The sequence below is a fragment of the Morone saxatilis genome, unplaced genomic scaffold (assembly GCF_004916995.1).
Source record: "Morone saxatilis isolate NCDOM2014 unplaced genomic scaffold, NCSU_SB_2.0 Contig2, whole genome shotgun sequence".
In the NCBI taxonomy this organism is placed as follows: Eukaryota; Metazoa; Chordata; class Actinopteri; family Moronidae; genus Morone; species Morone saxatilis.
Window position 1 is genome coordinate 23,642,154 of NW_023339762.1, and position 22,527 is coordinate 23,664,680.

A 22,527-nucleotide genomic window follows, 5' to 3' on the forward strand; every position below is an offset into this window, starting at 1 on the left:
AGCAGTGGACAGACCAGTCTTCAGTGAGGATCCACACAGCCTGATTAGCATACAAAAGGTGACAGTTACACACAAACAAGGCGGTGGCCGTAACACCCACCAAAATCATCTTAAAATGGTCGCCGTATTGCATAGGGTGCGTTGTATACATTGTATGTGATGCAGTGAGTTGAGTTTGTGGAGTTGTCTGCCTGAACTGGCTCACATGCTTCATTCCTTTTAATATTAAAGAGGGACTTTTATGGAGACAATTAAACCTAATCTCACTCGTTAATTAGTGTAATTCCTGCTCTGAAACCAATTTATCAGAATCAATCCCCAATGTAAAGTTAATTTTAGCTTTGGACTGTTAAATTTTTCTGTGAAAATAATACATGATTCATTATCTCATTTGTACAAAAACACTCACTCACTTGAATAAAGAAGTTATTTAGCTTATGCAAGTTTTAAAACTTCCTAGCTTCATCCCTGCAACCTAATTAAACCCCAAATAAAAGAGAGCAGTCTGTGAAAAAGGAGGGCTAAAACCGTGCAGGAGTTTCCATCTCCAGTTGCGTTATTTTAACTTGTTAGCAAAATGCAAAATGTCAGAGCTTCAAAGGGTGACAAAACCTAATTCACTTGTGGGCACAACATTGCAATGCCCAGGGTCAACCACTGCTAAGGGGAGAAGGACTGTAATAAAGACAAGGAGGGAGTGATTATGCAGAAGAAGATGTCTCCTAATGTATGCAAACACTGTACTACAAATGGGTACATACTAGCAGCATGGCTCTAGGAATGACAATGTCAGCTCGTCGGTATTCTCAACAGCTATTTTGTACATTGTTCATTTTCTACCAGCATCATGAAGTTGACATTTCTGTTTTATAGTGAAATGCCATGACGTTTGGTACAGACCTCTAATCATTTTAGTGATCCCTCAACTCTCTATCTGGTTTATGACCAAATACTGGAACTAATGGTGGTAAATAATAGTAAATATTAAACCTGCTAAACATCCATTAGAATTTCCACTGTGAGCATGTAGAATGTGGACGTTGGCATTCATTCAAGATTCTTGGAACTAACTAGCAAACTAATTTTGAGCAGAACTATTGTAATCTAGGATTCAATGACCTGAATACAAGCCCACTCTGGTTCCCAAGGAAAACCTGCTATTTTTGTGTTTCAGACGTTTTGGGTTCTGAACAAATGTATTCATGGTTAAAAAGTTCAGAACAGTTCAAAACTAGGTACGTGAAGCAGAATGGAGATGGGTTTCTGTTGGAGGAAAAGGCCCAACGGCCACAATTGCTTGTAGACTTTTTGTTGCCATTAAATCGTCTGCTAGCCAAATTAATAATTCCTTCAAGTCTCTGATACCCTAAAAGAAGCAGAGTAGATAAACAAGTCTTAAATCAGGGCCATAGATTAACACTGAACCATTAGAACACTCATAAACATACACCTCTGAGTTTTACTGAGACTGTACATTTTGAAAGGAAAAATGGGCATGGACTTGGAACAGCGTTATACTAAACTGCTGTAAGCATTAGTTGTTTCATTACTTTATACCCAAAAACATGGCTGTTAAGACTGACAATTTGCATTTGGAATGTACAACAAAATAATGGAGTAAGTCACTCTGAGCACAATTCTTATCTGAGTTACTAGAGGAAGAGCATTAGACGACACACAAACACGGCACTTCAGGATTTCACACACACTTCCTGAGAGGCACTGAGCAAAGACGTTTATCCTCATTTTAATCTTGTTTTACAATAATTTAAACCAATCTGTGCCCTAAGTTTTCTGGGCACAGCCTTTTGCACTGATATTATTTTTGCAAGAAATGTACATGGAGATTGAGACCTCTTTTAATTAGACAGGAACTCTCTGCTGACAGCTTGATGCCGCGATGAATGCATTCGCAAACAACTCCAAGAAGACAATGAGAGGCTTTTACACTTAGAGCTTTTACACTTAGAGGTTTCATCATCCTGAAAATCACTATCTTCTCTTGGCATCACAGAAAATCCTTCCATGTCCCTTCTTTCTTAAATATTGCCTACTTTACTTTTGATGTTCTTTTTAGTGCCTAACATGCAGAGATGGGTAGACATGTAGCAGCAAAGATCCATGAATTGCCTGTCTCCTTTAGAAACTTGCAGTGTGTTTAATCAGAACTTTTGTGACAAAGCGGTGTGAAGTAGAGGCCAGCAGACAAGCTCCATTGATGCCGAGGCAGGCTGATGATGACTCAGGCATGATGCAATAGAGGATAAGGAGGAGTAGGAGAAGAGAGAAGCAGAAAAATAGAGTGATTAGGTGTGGGGAGTATTCATTTAGGAAGACAAACAGCTTCATTTAAAGCTAGCCAAGCACAGAGACGGCCTCTCCCACAACAAATGGGTTGAAATTTGCATCTTTTCGCTGACGGGGGATTCAAGCCCCATCCTAGCTCTCTTGGTCTCACCTCTCAAGTGATAATAGATTATCTAGGGTCTCGCCTGAAGAGCTACTGTCTTTGATTTGCTTTTGAACACATTTTCTGTCTGCTTTTGCCGAGGTAATTCCTCTCTGCTCTTGATGGGCTGCTGATATTGTCACAGCCGCATTTATCCACAGTATATAAGGGCTGTTTGCTGTTTTGTTTCATTCCTTGACTGCATACAGAAAAAACAAAGAGTGCTGAGATAGCAGTCATTTCACGAGTATGATACAGTAGAAATGCCAAACTGAATACCATTATATTTGATTTCTCCCTATCTCTCACAATCACAGTCTACTGATGGCTTTACAGCTGACAATGAAATTAAAGTTTGAAGCTCAGCAAACAAACAGATCATAATGATTATCTGTTAAACACTCACAACTTGTAGATATGATTTCTCTGCGGCTGTTATGAAGCAGAAAATGCTTTGCAGGTGAATATAGGACAGTCTGCTTCTGTCATCAATCACTCATCTCTCTTGTGTTTTCTGTGCTTAAAATCTTGTTGTGAATCCAAATGATGTTTAGAGGGAGTTAAATAATCTAAAGGAAGTGTATTTACTTACTGTTATCTCTACTGCATTTGTTCTGATACAGTGAACGTATTTCAGCTTTGTAATTGACCCAGTGGGTTGGTGGGAATGAAGAGGAGGAAGAGTAGCCACTTGTGTGTGTGGGTAGGTGTCTGTATAGGTGTATATGAAGTTGGATTACTGCCATTATCCCAAAGAATCAGCACCTACACATGCCTTTAAGGTTCCCACTACACTTGACATACAGTACGTTCATGCAGTTACACAAATAGTAAATATTTAGCAGTTGGATACTTGCCTCCATCGCCCTGCCAGGGAGATTTAACAGCCCGGGCAACATTTTAAGAGGTTGTGCGCAAATAAAAAGCCTTAGCATGGAGAAATGGATGGAAATGGAAATTTTCCATCTGAATTACTTTCAGGTGTATTTGACATTTCTATTATGAAGCCGGGGGTATTTTTCATGGTAAGCAGTTCCTGAACATGTACAGAGAGAGGCCTTTCTAGTGCATGTTTACACTATGTGTATAGGGCATTCAAATGAAAAACATTTTGATGAAGAGTCTGGAGGATGGTCTGTTTTTAGACTTTCCAAAAGCACAGCAGCAAAACTGTAGGTAATGGGCAGTATGTTTGTCTGCTATAACATAAGCTGCAATTGTTAGCATGTCCAGCTAATTAGCTCAAAAAGAAACCAAGTGTTACTACATCTAAAAAAAACATCATAACTATATGTACGTTTATACTCCAGCAACCCCCACCAACGTAACTCAAGATAGCATTACGTTTGTCAAACACATCGGTTAGTTCTCTTCGCAAAAGCCTTTTTTGGTTAGGAAAACATATAGTTTGAAAATGTGAACATGTACACTAAGCAGCCAAGCAAAGTTGTGTTAGAATGTATCAACATTTTCCTCATTCTTGACTGACTAGCTTTACGCTGCAGTACAAGAACTATACTTTCCATGTCTTCCATGAGATATCTCTGCCTGAGATATGCAGTTTTGGACTAAACCCTTTCATCATATCATGTATGTAGCAACGCAGCGTAAATGTTATAGCCTTTTTGCAAAAGTCAACTGGAGACAAAGCTAATGCATGGAGTTAACTTTAGCTTAATTAGCTAGCTAGCCATAGCTGGTCAAACCACTGCTTCTAAATGTATTAAGAATTTTGAGTGGCACATCATTGTAAACTGCATACATTCAGTGATGGATTACAAAACCTTATTTTATTCATATTTGGCAGACATATCTACTCTCTACAAATGTTATTGTTTTTGGTTGGTTTATATAAATGTGTAACTGTACATATTTGTCTATGTCTATTTTGTTGAACTTGTCCTATTTATTTATGCTCTTAGTCTGTGTTTGTACTTAAATTCCTTGTATATGTGCTCATACCTGGCCAATAAAGTGATTCTGATTCTGATCTGGTTAAAATGTGTAGTAAATGATGATGCTCTTACCAAACCTTCCTGTTATGAAACTGGAAAAGATTTATATCAGCAATAAAATAGTCTCTTGGCTAACTTTGGCACATTTACAGCAATCATTTATAAATTTGCACTGTCCCTGCTAAATAAACCAATAAATAAATAAGCTGTGTCATATTTGTACTAAAAAACATAGTCTTTTTGCCTCATTAGTTTATTTTATGTTTGTCCAAAAAAGTTAACTTTCACCTAATCAGCATTTTATGGCTCGAATGTTTTCTGCTCAGTGTGTGCAGCTTTCTCCAACAGCACCGCAAAAACCCAGAAGTTAATTCCACCATCACTTGACATTTATAGCACATATTATATCTTGACTTGTTTTTTCCCCCCGACTCTGCCCTAAATTCTCTGCAAATATTATTTTTTTACCTCGAAGAGGTGGAGGAGACCCATTTTCCAATTACAGATCTTGTCTTAAGGTGTTAATTGCTGACTGACCTCTGGAGCTGTTGTGAATGCTGTGTGGATTTTTTAATAACCTCTAATCACAGTGAAACAGAGAGCAGTAATAGAGAAGAGCCACGCTGCTTTTTAACCCTACATCCTTCAATAAGGTGTAATCTCATACAAACACAGAAGCCGGTCGTGTGCCAAGTCAGAATGCTCTTTTGCAAAACATGAGCCTCTGTGATTCATGCTCCTCCGACATTAAAATGACACACGGTTTTGTTTTGTTTGGGTTGAATCAGGTCAGCTGACTAGAAAAGAGCAGGATACGTTTATTGGCATTTGGGTTTTTAAAAAGCATCAGGTCTTGCTTTGTTCTTGGATTTCAGCTGAACCATTTTGATATTGCAGAATGAAAAACCTTTAAAGCAAAATTGACTTCAGAATAATCATAAATATACCATGTTTTACTGCTGCCACATTGCATTGTTGCTTCTCACATCTCCCTGGATCATTACTGTTCATATTCTCCTCACAATGATGAGTGTCCAGGCCAACAGTAGAGCGCTACATTTTGCAGAATGAATCAATGAACACTTCTTTCTCCCTCTCCTAATGTGTGTGTATTTTGTGTGTTTGCAGGCAACCCACCAGCCACAGGTACCGGCACATTGGTCATTTACCTGGAAGACTACAATGACAATGCCCCCTATGTGGTACCATCAGTTGCACGAGTGTGCGAAGACGCCCATGATATGAATGTGGCTATAGTTGGGGGACGGGACAAGGACCTACCACCCAACTCTGCACCATTTAAGATAGAACTGGGAAAACAGCTAGGCCTTGATAAAACATGGAAGGTTACCAGAGTCAACTGTGAGTATTTAATTTTGAAATTAGATTTTTTTCTTGCTCTTGAACTGAATTGAACAGTTTTAGACAAAATAATAGAGTTTAATAACGGTGAATGTTTCAGATTCAGAAATCGAATCTTTCATACAAAAGGCAAAAATGCCAATTTGTTCACCAACAACCTTCATAGACCACATGACAAAACTGTGAGTCACTTTTTCTTTCCTATTACTTTGCCCTCACTATTTTTCTTTTCATCAAGAGCTTTGAGCCCATTCTCAAAGGTTCATCAAAAGGCACCCTGAGGAATGTAGGACTAATAATTGCAAAAAATTCAAGGGTAATTTCAGTGTCATTTTTTTATCCTTTCACACAGTGTTAACATGCTGAGTCCATGCTGAATACAAAACAGAAAAGTCTTAAAGGTCGAGTGTGTAACATTTAGGTGGATCTATTGGTCTATTATTCATTAATGCATAATCACCTGAAAAAAAGGAGATGCAGCATCTCATTTTCGATGTGGTCCTAAAGACATAAATATTAAACAAAACACATATGAACAAAAACAGCATTACATAACGAACATTGACTGCAAATACACAGATACAGACAGCTCGCTCATCCTTTCCCACCCACATTCCCCGCTCTCAGTTGACAAACAGAAAAAAGTTAGAAACAGTGACCTGGATAATAAATCAAAAGGACTGAAGCTTATTAAGTAAATACAAATTAAAAACAAACAACTTGTTTTCAGATGAGAAAATAAAGATGTCCTTAAACAACGGAACGAGGTAATGGATCTAAAAAAAAAAGTATACGATTATTCCAGTCAGATGGAGCTTTAAATTGAAATGACCTGCGTCCAATTTCTTTGAAAATTCTAGGAACAAAGAAAAAAGTTATTGCATGTATCTAATTGGATATGAAGCTCTACATGGGATTAACGACTGTTTCAGATAGGGGGGCCATTTAAAATAAACGCATTGAACCCAGTGAAATTGCCTTCTAGATTTGGCCTGCAATCAGTCAAGTGATTCATACATTGAACATTGGTGTGTTCTATATAAACACCCCAAAATAAATCTATATAAAGAGATATATATAGTATTAAGTAGCTTGAGATAGGTATCTGTAGTGTTTTGATAGACAAAATAGGTAGTAATAGGTAGTATCAACTGAGAAATTATTCTTTTAATGATCTGAAATGTAAAAATGTTAGTAGACAGATATTGAACCCATGCAACCATATGTTCTTTTTTATAATAAAATCAATGTATGACTTAAAGAGGAGTTCAGGGACAATCCAAAGTCCGAAATATGTAAGTGAATCAATGTTAACAAGGGGTGACCCGTCATCAAAAATAATATTGAAATTTCTGGAATTTGAATGACTATGTTGCATACCAAACAACACGCTACTTCTTATTCAATACAAGTTTGTTATTATGAACCCAGTTTTGGATCAAGCTAAAATCAAACTGTCGAGAATTATGGTTTTGAGATATATCAGAGTTAGAATAGTAAATAACAGTGTCATCAGCATAAAGATGAACAACTTAATTTAAACACTTTTTAGATAGATCATTGATGAAAATGGGAAAAAGAAGTGGTCCCAAGGTGACACCTTGTGGAACACCCTTGTCAACAATTAAATAGTTGAACTTTGAAAGACAACATGATGTATATTATGAAGGCAGGCATTAAACCAGAGTAGAGCATTTTTATTTAAACCAATAGAATGTAACTTATTAAGGAGGAGGTAGTGACCCCTGTATTAATTATTAGATCAATTAGTTATGTTTTTGTCACTTTAGAATGAGCTGGTTTTGCCTTCCATTGAGGCTGCCATGTTGAACTACCATGTTTCTACAGTGGCCCAGAACACATTTCACAGCCAGAGTATTTTCTCCTTCACTCTTGGAAGGGGAGGGTAAAACGAGGGTAGATACAGCTATATGCCACTAAATCCTACACACTACACACTGGTCCATTAATTGCAGATGCTGGTACGGATCACATGATAAGGATGAAGAGTGAAATGATACAAGGATGGAAGGGAGGAGGAGGATAGACAGACAACCAAGACATTGATTCAGGGTTGCATGACCAACAGTGCTGTCTGTGTGTGTGTTTGAGTGACAGAGCAGAGCTAAAACCTGCCCAGAGGTATTAGCTGTGACTGACAGCGGGAGAGGGAGGTACAGACACTCCTCAATCACCCCCGCTGGAAGAGACAGATAGGGCCAGCAGAGAAAGAGCCGGCTCCCAGTGAAATGGACTGGCACTGTGCTTGTCTCGGCTGCGTGTGCATGTGTGTGTTTGTGTCTGTGTGTGGAACCAGAGGTAGGAGAGCGGGTGGTTATGCCTTGTATATGCCTAGTATATTGCTCTATAAAAATAACTTCCGTCTTTGCGCGTATTGACATACAACTAGTTTTAATCCCTCTTACTACAGATTGTTGTACAAAAAACGACAAGGGCAAGGCTTGCTGTTTCCCCCTGTTTCCAGTCTTTATGCTAAGCTAAGCCAACCGGCTCCTGGCTGTAGCTTTATATTTAATGGACAGATATGAGATTGGTATCAATCTTCTTATTGAACTCTGTGCAATTTGCAAAATGCCAAACTGTTCCTTCAAAAGATAAATGTGAATAAAGGAGTAAAGAAACATGATGTGAATCAAATGGCAGTCTCATCCCAATTGACCTACAGTATGAGACAAAATAATGTTCATTCCTCCTGTAGATTTCCAGAGACGTCAGTAATCTATGCACAGGAGCACTGAATCTGTTCTGGGGGCTTGTGGTGGAATAACAAGTTACTAAGACACTTCATGTTGCGTTTTCCATTAATTTGACACCCATCCATATGTGTTATCACTCTGGATTTAAAAGTGCGTGTGGCTGAAGTCTAACATGATAATTGCTTAAACAGATAAACACAATTACATGAGTACAGAATGTTTGTGTAAAACCAACTACCCATAGAAGATTCTGTCTGATTGTACTGATGGTACTGACAGCTGTTTATTCATTTGTCACACGTTGATCTGGGTTTGTAGAAATTTTCCATACTGCACTCTGCATCAAAATACACTGATGAGCCAGAGAGGTTGGGGTGACTTGTACAAAGAAGGGCCTCTGCATTTCTGAAATGTTTACTGTTGCTTACTGTTGCCTTGCAACATTGTTTCAAGCATGCAGTTTGACAATGTAAATTTTTGAATTAAAGACAAAACTAAAAGTCACCTTACCTGGAGTTAACAGCCATGGCAGACAAGTAAAATGTGCAGCTTTGCATATTGTGCCAGCATGACGTGAACTGGCTCCAGCACTTTCTCTTGTGTCTCTTAAGGAATTTTAAAGTGTGATGCAACAAAATGTAACAATCTTATGCAACTTATGTCGTGCCAATTTTCATCGCTTTAGTTGTCAGGGATGGCTTTTCAAACAGTTACTTGAGGCATATAAGTTTTGCGTTATAATACAAACATTTAGTTCTGCTTTGCAAATCGAGCAGCAGTGAATGCAGAATAGACGGACAACACAATGCAGGGCGGGGGATTATTGTGTGCCCACTTAATTAAACCTTCCTCTTCCTCTGTGTGTCCCCCACAGCCACACACTCCCAAATCATGCTTTTGCACAGTCTGAAGAAAGCCAACTACCAGCTCCCATTGCTCATCACTGACTCAGGGGTGCCGCCTTTGTCCAACAGCACAGAGGTCAAAGTTCAGGTGTGCGTCTGTAAGAAGAACAAGATGCACTGCAGCTCTGCGCACTCCCACCGCGCCAGCCTTCTTGTGCTGCTCGCGACACTCCTGCTCGCCCTACTCTGTAAGTATTAAAACCACAACACGGAAACAATGAGAACTTGAGGTGATGTATTGTTTGCTTGTATCCTTGTTTAAATGTGGATTAATGCTAAAATAATATGGTATGTTGCTTCCAATTTATCATTTGGTGAGAAATCAATACTTTGTTTAGAAGGTAAACAATATATTGTACTACGGTTATACAAGTGTTTATGAATGTCTGTGTGTGTGTGACATGTACTGATACACACGTTTGTATCGCTGGCATTCATGCATTTGTCAATTGTTTTTTTTCTTGCATCCATTTTCCAAAACTATGTCTTGTGTATTTTACGTTGAGATTTTTTGCCACCCTGCCTAGGGCACTCTCTGGGAAGTCAAACTTGAATTTACTCTGAATATCTCATTTAAGCCATTAGCGATAGCATGAATAATTCAGCCTCCTCCATTGACAACACAAACGTAATGGGCGATGTCCAACAGCTACTTTGGGGCGAAGAAAAATCATTTGCAACTTTAAGGCCCCCAGATCCTGTTCTCCTGTCTGGGCTTGTTCTCTGTAGTTTATAGTCGTTTATAGCTGTACGCCGAAGGCGGGGTACGGCGGAAGGTGTGGTAGGGAGAGTGTGGAGAGAGGAGTAGACAAAAAAGGAATGCAATTTTAAGCCTAAAAATGGTTTTGTTGTAATTATATCAGCTCTTTTTTATCTGGCTGATTTGTGTTTGACTGCAAAATGTTTCATTGAAGATGATCAGAAAAATGTCTGCTTTCCTCTTCCCAGCTCTCTCCTTTTTTATATCTATTGATCATAACATCTTTTTCTCCTTCTCTCACATGTCCCGTTGATCACTCCCGCTTGCGTATTCTGTCTTGTTTTTCCTCCCCTCCCCTGCACGGCTTCTCCTGCTCTTCTGCGTTCTCTCTATTTAGCAATCAGCCGCACTCTCCCCATAATCCTTTGCTTACAGGCAGAACCTCTGCATCTCATCTTCTCATTTTCTCTCAGTATCTGTGAATCACAGCATCTAGCATGACCCATCGATCTTCCTCTGGGTATGGATCAATCTGTCTATTGCTGCATATCTTTTCTCCAAGCTCTCATTCATAGCAGATGACTGTGCTGTGTATGGGAAGGCCTTGTTTGAAACTTGAAGAACTCATCTTGTTCTCTCATGATGCAGTTAGAGCACTTTACCTGCATCTTCTGTTTAAAACTCCTGATTCGCAGGACACAAAGTATTAAAATAAACTGACAACGCGTAGCAGGCAACAGCATAAGCACTCCAGCGATGATAGACCATTAGTCACGGTTTCACAGCAACACACTAATCATGAGCGTAAGCTGATGCTGTGTCAGCATTCACGGGCGAGCAGCCACCTCTCGGAAAGTTTCATGGCAGCGATCCTGAGAGTGTCCCAGCTGGAACAGTCAGTTAGCTTTTCATGCTCTCCTTTTTGGAAATATTTTGTTATCAGTGGTTGCCATGGTAGCAGCCTGCAGTGTCTGAACTAGAAAGCATAATTGGTTGACATGCCAAGATGACATTAGGAGAGTCTTCTCTGCAGATGTCCTTTTGCTCTGAACGACAGTAGCATTCATTACTCTACTGTAAACCGTGCAGTGACAGACAGTGGCATTCATTAACCAAATAGCGCCTCCAGATGACAGATTCTTGGGCTATCTGGTCCTGTGCGCACGTACATGTCCATTCATTTGGACCAAGGCATGTTTGCGTAGTCAAAACAGGCGTAACAGTGAGTGCCGTTATCCTGGAGCTGGAGGTTGGAGATTACAGAGAGAGAGGAAACAAGAACAGTGTGTGCATGTGTGTTTCTATTGGGAATATTACAGCTGAGCAACACAGGTTCCACCAATTCAGATGCAGAACATCTTCTCTCTCTACACACACACACACACACAAACACACTGGCGCCCAGAGAGATGACTCCTGCTCGAGCTCATCACAGAGACCTGTGCTGGGGGACAGATAGAGGGGACTGATCACTACAGTGTATAGTCAGATAGTCTGACAGAGAGGCAGAGAGGATCCTGTTTCAATTCCCTTATCTCCAAGCTGAACTCTGACCCTGCAGGAGGGAGATGAGGGGAAGAAAAATAGAAAGAGCCAGAGGGGAAGGATAGGGAAAGGAGACAAGAATAAAGGTGTGAAGATTAAACTCTTCTGTTTTGTTCTGTTTTTGCCCACCAGGCTACAGGCGTATGCATGGCCACGCAGCAGTAACAGTTTCCTTCATTTCGCTGGCTCATTGCATCTGTATCTCTCCTATCTATCCTTCCCCTCTATTTATGCCCCAACCATGTCTACCAAAAACAAAGTTACAACAAATAATTAGCAAAAACAAATCATTTTTCTAAGAGAAACAATTTTTTTCTGACAGCTTCTTGCAACTATTTTCAAGGTTATGCTAAACATAACATTCTCTAGCCTTAACCAGGCATTCTAGTAACTCAAACCAGTGGTTCCCACAGTGGTTACTGTGGCACCTTGGGGTGCCTTAAGCTACATCTACACTTGTCATTTCAAGTGTCTTAGTCTCAGATGAGCTCATACAGATCATTCAGTGGTTGAACTGATCAGGAATCAGATAAACAGCAGCTCGGTACATGAGATTGTATGTATAGAAATGGCTGGAGCTGTTTTGTCTTGTTGCATTCAGTGTGATTTTAGTGTTACTGTAGCTGCTGTTATCACAAGGACAGAGGAGACAGACCATGGATGTGTTAAGACAAACAGACAGTAAGAGGCTATTTCCACGGACTGCTTATTGACATAGTGACCCTATGGGGAGGGTAAAGATTATATATGTGTCTTTTCAGTATGTGGCCAGAGTACATCTCTGGAGGCGGTACATTTTCAATAAGATTTCACCGCATAAAATAATTAAAAGACACATTAACCTTGGTTACATCTTTACTGTATATTACATTTTACATATAACATAGAGGAAAAAAATAAGCAATAAAGACATAAATTACCTATTACAAACAATGTTAATATGCAGTTTTATGATGTAAGAGATCACAGTTTCAGGTTGTCATAGTGGCACAACACACTTCTCTGCAAATTCCCGGTGCACAGCAGTTTAAAGTAAACAGTAAACAGTGTGGAAAGATTTGTCATTGTAAATGGAGCTCAAACAAATGCTGTTACACCTCATCTGAGATGACCGAACCATAGAACCGAACCCCAAGAGATCTGAAATCAGATTATAATGTGCAGGCTTCTTAGCATATGGCTTTCTGTGGATAGACGCGAACTGTCACACACTAGAATGCCTCATCTACAGGGAAAAGCTATCACATGTGGCAGTGGCACCAAGTAAACTCAAACGAGGAGAAGAAACCTGAACTTAACATGCAGGATGTGAACCCCCATCTTCAAGTCCATGTGATTGCTCTGCAGAATAAAGATGCCACACTTCCTGGATGGTAAAAGTGAGAGATTTCCAGTGAATTCATCAAAGTTAAATGAAGTACACAGTATGAATATATTGTATATTAGACAGGGTTGTTGTTTGTTTTGTCTGAAACATATAGTTATGTAACACAAGACAAGAACTAGTAGCCCTCTGTCAGCAGCAGTAAGAGATTTGTGTGTATGTTTGTGTGTGTGGACTGTGGGTGATGTATTTCTGTGTATCCGAGTGTTCAAGAGAGTAGAGAGAAGATGACTATAAACAGAAAATGCCTCAGTTCCATATTCCATCTGAAAAATCACATTTCCTTAAAAACAAATGCAGTGATTTGCACTTATATTTCATACAAACACAAACAAGACAAAAAGAGGAAGATTAATCTCTGAGTCTCCATAAAATGACACTTGAATCAAGAGAATTGACGAATCAAGCTGATTTTTGTTGAAGAGAAAGATGATCTCTCCCCCACTGACAGATTGTCTCTTGTTGTGTGTATCTACTGGAATCCAAAGGAATTGAAATGATGTGTGGGTTGTGAAGCCTGCTTGTTAATATGGTGGAGAACTGCACTGCTGCTGTCACCGGCCTCGGACCGATCACACCTTTCCATCCCTACCTGAAAACTTCACGATTCCTTCAGCAGCGTTCAGCGTAGCAACACTGCCAAAAGTAGAGCCACGTCCTCACTGGCTTTCTGTCCTAGCTCTCAGCCATATAACACTCCACTGGAGTTGCTTTTCAGACCCTTAAATAATGTATGTAAACCTTCAGGACAGAGAGGGAGGGCGAGTGAGTGCCTGTGTGTGCAGAGTGCCTACCTATACTGTGTCTTCTAATGCTTACGAGACCTTTGTTGCTGTTGCTGGATTGGCAGCTAAATCCCAGGGCTTTGCATGGGCCTACTTTCACTCCCCTCCATTGTAAGCCTTTCCTTTGTGATCAACGTGCCATAGAGTCTCACACACATCCAATACACACATACACACACAGATTAGCATAAAGTAGGGAACAATTATGGTATTATCCTGCAGTCCTGTAGAGGGAAATGCTAGAGATATATAAAGACCAACACACATACACACTCAGATCTGGGGTGTTAAATGTCCATGTGAAAGCATCCATTGTTCACCTGAGATAAGACTTCCTAATTGGGCAAACTAAGTGCAGTCAATACGTGCTCCCATAGGCTGCCGGTGCACAAAAAAGGACGGCCACTCATAAGAATGAATCCTAATTTTAGAAGTGATTACAAGCAGGAATGCTCTGCTTAAACTGGTTTTACTGCTCACAGGTGGCAAACCAACACAGATGACCACACTGCCCCCTATCAGTGCACAAGTGTACTGATGTGCTGTGCAGTACATGCACTATCTCTCTGCAGCAGCCTTACTGTTGCTCAAAATGAAATTCTCAAAGTGGAAGATGTGCGCCTGGAGGTCATAAGTTGGCAAGGTTGGACAGTATGTAAATAATGTGCATTTTACATGTATAGGTGGTGTGGGCCCTGGAGATTAATATGTTTTTGCCCTGTGTGTGAATTTGGCTTATGAGGGATGTGAAATAAGGCGATAAAGTTAAAATCTCTGGGGGAGCGGATGCTGAGGCTCTTACCCATATTCCTACTTCTTCTCTCACATATACACACACACATGCACCCCCATTTCACCCTACACTGCACCAATTCACTCCATATGTGCTCAGTTAAGGAAGGTCTACAAGCTCTAACTGCATGCTAAAATCTTTTCCATGCAGGATTACAGGCTTCAGCTGCAGATTTGTCTGCAGTTGTAATGCACTGCAGAGGACTGCTTCTCTGTGTGTTTCTCTGCAATTTCAGCAACAGTAATAATGTAAGTCAAAGAGTAAAGGGGGAGAGGGAGAAAGTGAGAGGGCGGAGTAAAAACAAAGCATTTACCATTAAACACAACAAACAACTCCCAGCCCAGATGCCACTAATTTACCTCCATCCTCCCGGGGTTTTAGTCCACACTATTCCTCCTCTCTGATCCCTCGCTTCGCTCTGACAGCCACTTTTCCTCTTCCTTCTTCAGCTCTACACTAATCCCCTCCCAGCTATAGAGACAGGATGTTTAGGGGCTTATTTACTCTTGTAAAAATATGGCTTTTTCACAGCTTCCTTTGAAGAGACCTCGTGCCACAGTGATGTGTATGATGCGAGGGTTGATTCTGCCTTCAGAACAAGCTGTGAAGGGTTTTTGATCTTTGAACTGAGATGTGAACATTGTTGTTTCTCAAGAAAAAAAAAATAACCAAGTTACTTATTCCACTAGTAAACACAGAGTAAGGCTTTTGATCTGATTCATGAATGTAGGGTTCCATTGCTAGCACCAATAGTGTACACTATCTCATGTTAATATGTACATTTGACCTTTTTAAGAACCCAAAAAGTCACCATATTTGCTCTGAAGATATATGAAATATCCGTCGATCATTATCAAGTGATGTTTAGAGGCATTATAAATTGTTTATAACTCTAAAGATGTTGGACCAGACTGCACTAATGTTTCGCTCATGTTTTATGAATGATTTGTTGGAACATTTGCTGGTACATCTGTGAAACAGGGATATTCAGGGACTTTTAAGCCTGAAAGAAATGAAAGTCTAAAAAAGATGTATAAGCAGTGTTTTTCCCATGAGGTGATGTATGTGAACAACAGTACCAAGTATCTGCTTTCTGTATGCAGTCTGGCTCGGTTCTGAATAAATACCAGCCGTTGAGCCTTTGAATTAAGAATTAATTAATTTCTCACAGCTGATATTTAGACTTGTCTAATACAAGTGTAACTAACTAACTACACACATGCTGACATCATTAACGCCATCATAAATGTGCAGTTTGGATCGTCACATCAAAATGTCTACTAAAAAAGTTAATAATAATTAAACTCTACTAATGTTTGTCGTCCAGTTCTGCACATTCCAACAATGCAATGACAATAAATGTTAAAATTAGAATCCTGTCCTGGTTGACGTTGGCGTTATTTCAAAATACTTTTCTGATTATATACACCGATTCAGCCATAACATTATGAGCACTGACAGGTGAAGTGAATAACAATGATTGTCTTGTTTGGGGTGGTGATTGGTGTTCATGTAACCGGTAAAAAACAAAAATAAACAACAAAATAACAATATAGTGTATGATCCAATTTTAAGTCACCTATTCTCTTACAAATTCATTTGAAAAAATATTTTTTGTATAGTCAACTCATTCATCATTACATTTTTGGTTGGTAGGCTTATTAACTTTCATTATAGTCAGTCTTACCTTGACGGATTTTCTGTCTTCCTCTGTAATGTTTTCTCTTCATGCTGCAATGCCAATGTTTTTGTCTAGCAGCCGTGACATACCTGGGCTAATCAAGTGTCACACTCCTCTCCTCTCAGCAATTAGAAAGACTGAAAAATGGTTACTGTTCCCTCCAGTGTCCCGTTTGATTCTTCCTCGCCTCCCGCAGCTTGTTAAATTTACATTTTATGCATTAAGCTACCGCTTTTACCCAGAGCGACTTACAGTAAGTGGAGACGGTAAGATAAGTCAACATCAGTGAATCGCTGTGATACTCCATTAGGTCATTCATATACATATATATATATATAAAAAGGTTTGAGTCAAATTTTATTCATCTCTGTCTGGTGTGGAAATAGCTTCATTTTCTGGCACAGGTAGCCTTTTTTTAAGTGGTGTTGGAACAGGAGAGCCACAAAAGAGGTTGGTTATACTATATATGTGTGTATATATACACACATATGGGACCTTTTCCAAGCAGTAGAAAGCATTATGGTGTAATAAATGTTATACTCGTACCATATATTCATATGTATATATGTGTCTTTGTCCACATTTGAGAGTTTTATATACATCAACAACCACAGCAACAAACATACATCAAGAAAAATTGTAATGTCACCGAAATCATTATAAGAACTTCCCTCTGTGAGTCTAGCGAGGAGCGCAGCGTGGTATTGTAGCTAATTCCACTAGCTGTAACATAAAGTGACTCATTCATAACCCAACCTACCCCAGGTATGGTGATTATATTCTTTTCATCCCTCTCTTTCCTGCTTCCTCTTCCTCCTACCTCGTCCTCTCTTTCATCTGTTCCTGACCTATAAGTTCATAGACTGTGTCTGCACTGGAGCTGAGGTGAATTGATTCGGCGATGTATTTTCATGTCAGGGCCTTGACTTTTTAGCCAGAGGGGGAGAATTGCCTCTTTTATATCCAGTTCTTCATGTGAGGTGAAACAGGGCTGCCAGAGTCTCATTAGATTTGCAAAAACCAATATCTGAGGCTCGAGTGCCTCCGAGTGTTTCTTGACTTTTATTTCCTTTTTTCGGGGGAACACTTAGGCCTGAGCGAAATGAAAGGGGGGCATTGGAAGAAAAACAATAGAGAAAGAAAAATCAATCGGCCCCACCCGCATCTGTTCCATGCCCCCCATCTGATCAGATATTCACCCATTCAGGCATGTTTCGATCGCTTCAGAATTTTTTTTGAAGTGTACTGTCCAATTCGTTTTAGAGTGTCTGGGAAAATTATAGTTCACATTCTTCAAGACCGCTCTCTAATCTCATTGAGAGAAAGGGAGATGCAGAGAAAGAGAAAAGGAGAGGCAGAGATAGGGGAGGATAAAGACAGGAAAAAAGACATATTGGCATGTCAACAGTCGAAACGCATGATGAGTTCGTCTGACTGATATTGACTGCCAACTTATTAAACAAAGCACACAAGAGCTGTGACCACCAACAGTGCAACCCACTTATCTGCTCATAATAGAAATGCAGAAAGCATAATGCAACAGCAAACCCTTTACAAACAATCACTAGCTATGACAAATTGCCACCTCCAAATTGGTTGTTTTACACCACATTTTGCTGCATGCATTTTGCTAGATTAGCAGTAAAAGGCAAGGCTTAAAGGTAAGCCTGTTAAGTAAGGCAGAATGCTTATGGTACACCTGATCTGTTCCTCTCAGTAACCACCCGAGAACTGAGGAGTTGTACTTACAGTGTACAGTCATCCAAAGCGTATACTGGGATAGTGAAGCACAAACTTTACTGTAAATTGCACGTCTTACAACTTTCATCCTCTAAAAGCTGCTGAAATTTGTAGATATCTAACATATGCATTGTGACATGCAGATTTTGTACAATTCCATAGCACACTGCGATAACGATATACAGTCCAAAATAATTACAAGCTTATTGAAATTTGAACAGATTCATCTGTTATTTATCAATCCTGGATTGTGCTCAACCAGCTATTCAAAGGATGAATAAAGACTGGTCTAAGTTCTTAAATGCTAGTTTTAACCAGTAATTTATTAAGTCAGTTTGCACCAAGAAACCTTTGGAGCACTATTATTGTTGCTACAAAAATTGGCAATTTCAGTTACTTTGGTCCATGGAAGGTAATGCTCAATCGAAAAATAATTTCTGTTGAGAATTTGTGCTCTGTGTTCGACAGAGGAGCCAGTATGAATGGCCTGGATTTGAACTCCAGAGTGCCCTTGTGAAGTATGTAGTAAATGTAGTAATAAGTGCTCATATCCACAGTGCAATTTTGATTTAGTAGAAGCAAAGTGACCTTTTCCTGAACTTGCAGTAAAGTGTTTGGTAGCAACTGAACCTGAATCCGTGTAACAATTTAAATATCTTAAAATTCAGTTTGACCGCTTGACTTTGTCCTATAGCACAGTTTACCTATCCAATCCCGTCATCAGAAAATGAATAAAAAAGGAGACAGGGAATTGAGGGAAAGAAAAAGAGGGGAGAGAATGAGCAAATGGCGAGCAAGAGTGAGGAGGGTTTCTGTCGAATGCTCAGCCATCTCCAAACATGTCAGAAATAGGGAGCAGACTTGGAGGAGATGGCTGGCAGAGAGGCAATCAATAAACTCTCACATTTCATACTGCAGTGTGTGTGTGTGTGTGTGTGTGTGTGTACATGTGTCTGCCGTCTGTATTTATGTGACTGCGTCTGTGTTTGTTATAGCAAATTTTCGAACCAGCTCGTTGTAAGCAATTCTACCAGACTGATGAGACAAACTGTCACATTCCCGGCTGACACCCTCGGCTCATTCAAACCTCTGTATCACCAGGGAAAACACAACATCAGTCCAAATTAACATATGTTCTGTGATGCTTTAAAGTTCATAGGCTCTCGTAAAGATTATGTTTTGTGGATTGAAACAGATTCTCCTCTCAGTTCAGTCCAGGCTAATTTGTTGAACACACGGCCATATTTTCTGCTACGGAGCTGTCCTCTGTACCATAAACTGAACTCATTCTGAAGTAAAAATTTAAGTATTCTGCAAGTACACGTCAGTAGCCAATTAATCTTCACTGTAGCCAGTCCAGGAAGTGTCTCTTGATGGCATGATAAATCAAAAGCTTGGTGCACTTCTCTGTGCTCAAAGTTTGGAGAGAGCTTCTTGTGTTCAGCCATATTGATTGAACCGTCCAGGGTGTTGAGGGAGGTATACGCTGACACAGTTTCAGGGTGGACTCACATTAAAGCCAATTAGTTAGTTGCTACGGCCTAAAGGTGGACTAAGAGTGAACAATTATAAATTCTCTGTTCTGTCCTTACTGAATCTTTAATGATGCGATACCATCACCTGTCCTGTGTAATTGATTGCAATTGATCTGGTTCAGTGATGACCTTGGCTTTACAGTATCTCCTATCTTTTCTCTTTTCTTCCCCACACATTCCCTCCTCTCCTCTTTTCCCCTTTCCTCTGCTGTCTTCCCCTCTCCTTTCATCTCCTCTCCCACCAGGCCTGTAGATTCTGCTGAAACCGCCCGTAGTCCTTTTTGCAACACTGAAAAGCAACGACTTATCTCCCCCACGCAACCCAGGCTTAGGAGAGAAGAAGAAGAAGAAGAAGAAGAAGACGAAAAAGAAGATGAAGAAGCGAGAAGAAGCCTTCTCACCACAACAAATCAAAGATGAAAATACACACAATCCCCACCGGCACAACACCACTCGGCATTTTTTTGTAAAGTTTCTCACTTATCTCTCTTGCCACTCTCGTCTCCTTCTCTTCATCTTTACTTTCCGTGCTGCATCTGTCCTGCCCCACTCCAGTCCACTCTCATCTCATCTCCCCATGTTCTCCCGACTCTATTTGACTCTCTTTGACTTTTTTCTCTATCTTTCCTCTCCCCTGTACACTTCCTCCACAGTCATCAATTATTCCATTTGTTTCTTTGCACTTTTCATTGTATTCCATTTTGGCACCGCACCATTACACTGGCAGACAAACACTGGGTGCCACATCCGTAGGAGATACTTGAAACATGTATATTGATATTGTAAGAAAACAAAAGCTATAAATCAATTTCATCTTGGATCTCACCTCAATCCTTTGGTCCTTTTCCTCAGTTCATCTGAACCTCTCACTCAATCTACAGCATTCCTTTCCTCCCCTTTTCCTCTTTCTTATCATAGCTACCTCTATTCCTCTGTTGTCTTTTCCCCTCTTTCACCATCCCCTTGCATAGACATTGTCCCACTATCTATCTGCCTCTCCTCCCCTGTCCCCCCTTCTATCTTATCGACCTCTCTCTGTCTCTTGGTGGGCCAGTGAACACTGCGAAGGCTGAGCTACTGTCCTGGTCGGGGAAGAGCATTGACTTTTTGATGTGTTCCTTTCTTTTCTCGTCACAGACTGTGTTTGATCTTGTTTCCCTCTTTAAGCGGAGAGAACAAAGCCTGTTTCTTTGTCTGCAGTGGTTGTGGTCTTTTAGGGCAAGGTGGTAGCCATAAGCCTTCAAAGTCAGAAACTCTCTGGAGTCCTTTCTTCGATTTGCTTCTGTTTTTATTGCATTAGTTGTCATGGAGTGGAAAACAGTATATCTTTATAGTAACGGTGTAAACCTTAAAAAAAAGTACTATTATATAAATATTTTATTTTTTACCATTGTATAAATATACAGTATTGATTAACTTATGTACTTTGATTGCAAGTTTTTTGGTCACCCACACAGTGAGTAAATAAAAAAGAGGAAACCTTTTTTCTGTGGATTTTAGGCACTATTTCTAATGCTATTGATGTGTTGACTATTTTATTGTAACATCTTTTTTTGTTTTGTTCATTTTTTTATTATTATTTTTGAGATCTGTGATAAATTGCAGAATCAGGAGTCTTGCTTTGATGACTGCCATGTGTTTAGGTTCGATTTTGTCTCCAGTCAATTCTGCCCTCTCCTGTTCTCTCTCCATCTGTCATAAACAAGTCACAAGAAGACGTGTAAGAAGAAAACAAAGGCTGTGGTTTTGGTGGATAGTTTCGCTTTTTTCTCTTGTGCTCATCAAAAGAACGTAGCGTGTGTGGGTTTGTGTGGAAGACCACCTTAAAGAAAAAGATGACATTTTGAATGAGTTATGTCTGTCTTTTGCACTAATTTAATAAAGCCGTTACTGAAAATTCCCACATGGCTGTTTTGTAGATTGTGTGTTCAATGAAAATGTCATTTGATCTCTAGCAAAAAGAGTTGTACACACATTTACCACAAGTGTGAGTATGTGTAAATGCCATTTACATTTACATCCCATTCCTGAATCTTAGTTGATCACACTTAAGAAAAAGTTTGACACAAAAAATATGCTTATTCTCACCCAAGGTTAGATGAGTAGATACCACTCCAGTCTTTGTCTGTTAAAAACAATTATTATCGCAAGCTTTGCTAACTAGTATCAAACATTTTTATTCTCACAGGTTAATCAGACTTTGATCCTGATGATGCTCCAATCCATTTCTCCTCTGTCTGTTCTCTGCTGGTGAAGGGTGCCTAATTCAGCGACTCAGCTTAAAGCAGTAAAGTCATGATAACAACAAGATTCCAAGAAATCACTGCTCCCTGCTGAGAAACAGCCTGGCACATAACTCCCTGTAAAGCCCATTATTTTTCTACTTTTTTGTACAGATTTAAACATTTAGATCTAAAGTATTAATTAGGGAGCTTTAGACGGGCTGCTAGTCACAATTTCTTAATCCTTAAGATTAAGATTAGGCTAGCTGTTTCCCTCTTGTCACAGGGATTCCCCATAACCTCTAACTTAAATAAGTCACAACATATAGTGCTTGTCCACCACAGTCACTTTTATATGCCATGCAGCCGACAGGTGTCTGTGCTGTTTAGTAATTAGTACAGATTAAGAGTTGAAACCTGTCAATAGAGCACAGATACATGAGATCTTGAAGAAAAGCCTGACAAAATACTAGTGTTTTACTTAAAGGGCATAGACCGTTCATTTCTTATACATTTAATAGTTTTTTCCTAGACTTAGATCTATCTATGTAGGGTCATACTAAATAGACATACATGAGTGGTATGAATGCTTCTATCTTTTGCAATAAAGAAAAGAAAACATATTTCCCACAATGTCAAACCTTTCCCAAAAACACAACATCTGGAGGCTGGTTGCCAGATCGATTTGTTTTGATTGATCAGCTAATGATTAGATGTAACTTACATGTAACTTTATTGCTTGTAATGTTCTTGT

At 39.6% G+C, this 22,527-nt stretch overlaps 1 protein-coding gene across 1 annotated transcript in view; it reads left to right on the forward strand.

Annotated features, from left to right (window-relative positions):
* cdh13 (cadherin 13, H-cadherin (heart)) overlaps positions 1-21,445 on the forward strand; it is a 319,140-nt gene extending 297,695 nt beyond the window's left edge. Inside the window, exons 13-15 of the mRNA XM_035665789.1 lie at positions 5,533-5,766; positions 9,358-9,576; positions 19,797-21,445. Of these exons, the coding sequence (XP_035521682.1) occupies positions 5,533-5,766; positions 9,358-9,576; positions 19,797-19,804 (461 nt within the window). The 3' untranslated portion in view covers positions 19,805-21,445. The remainder of the gene's footprint in view (positions 1-5,532; positions 5,767-9,357; positions 9,577-19,796) is intronic.
* The last annotated feature ends 1,082 nt before the right edge of the window (positions 21,446-22,527 follow it).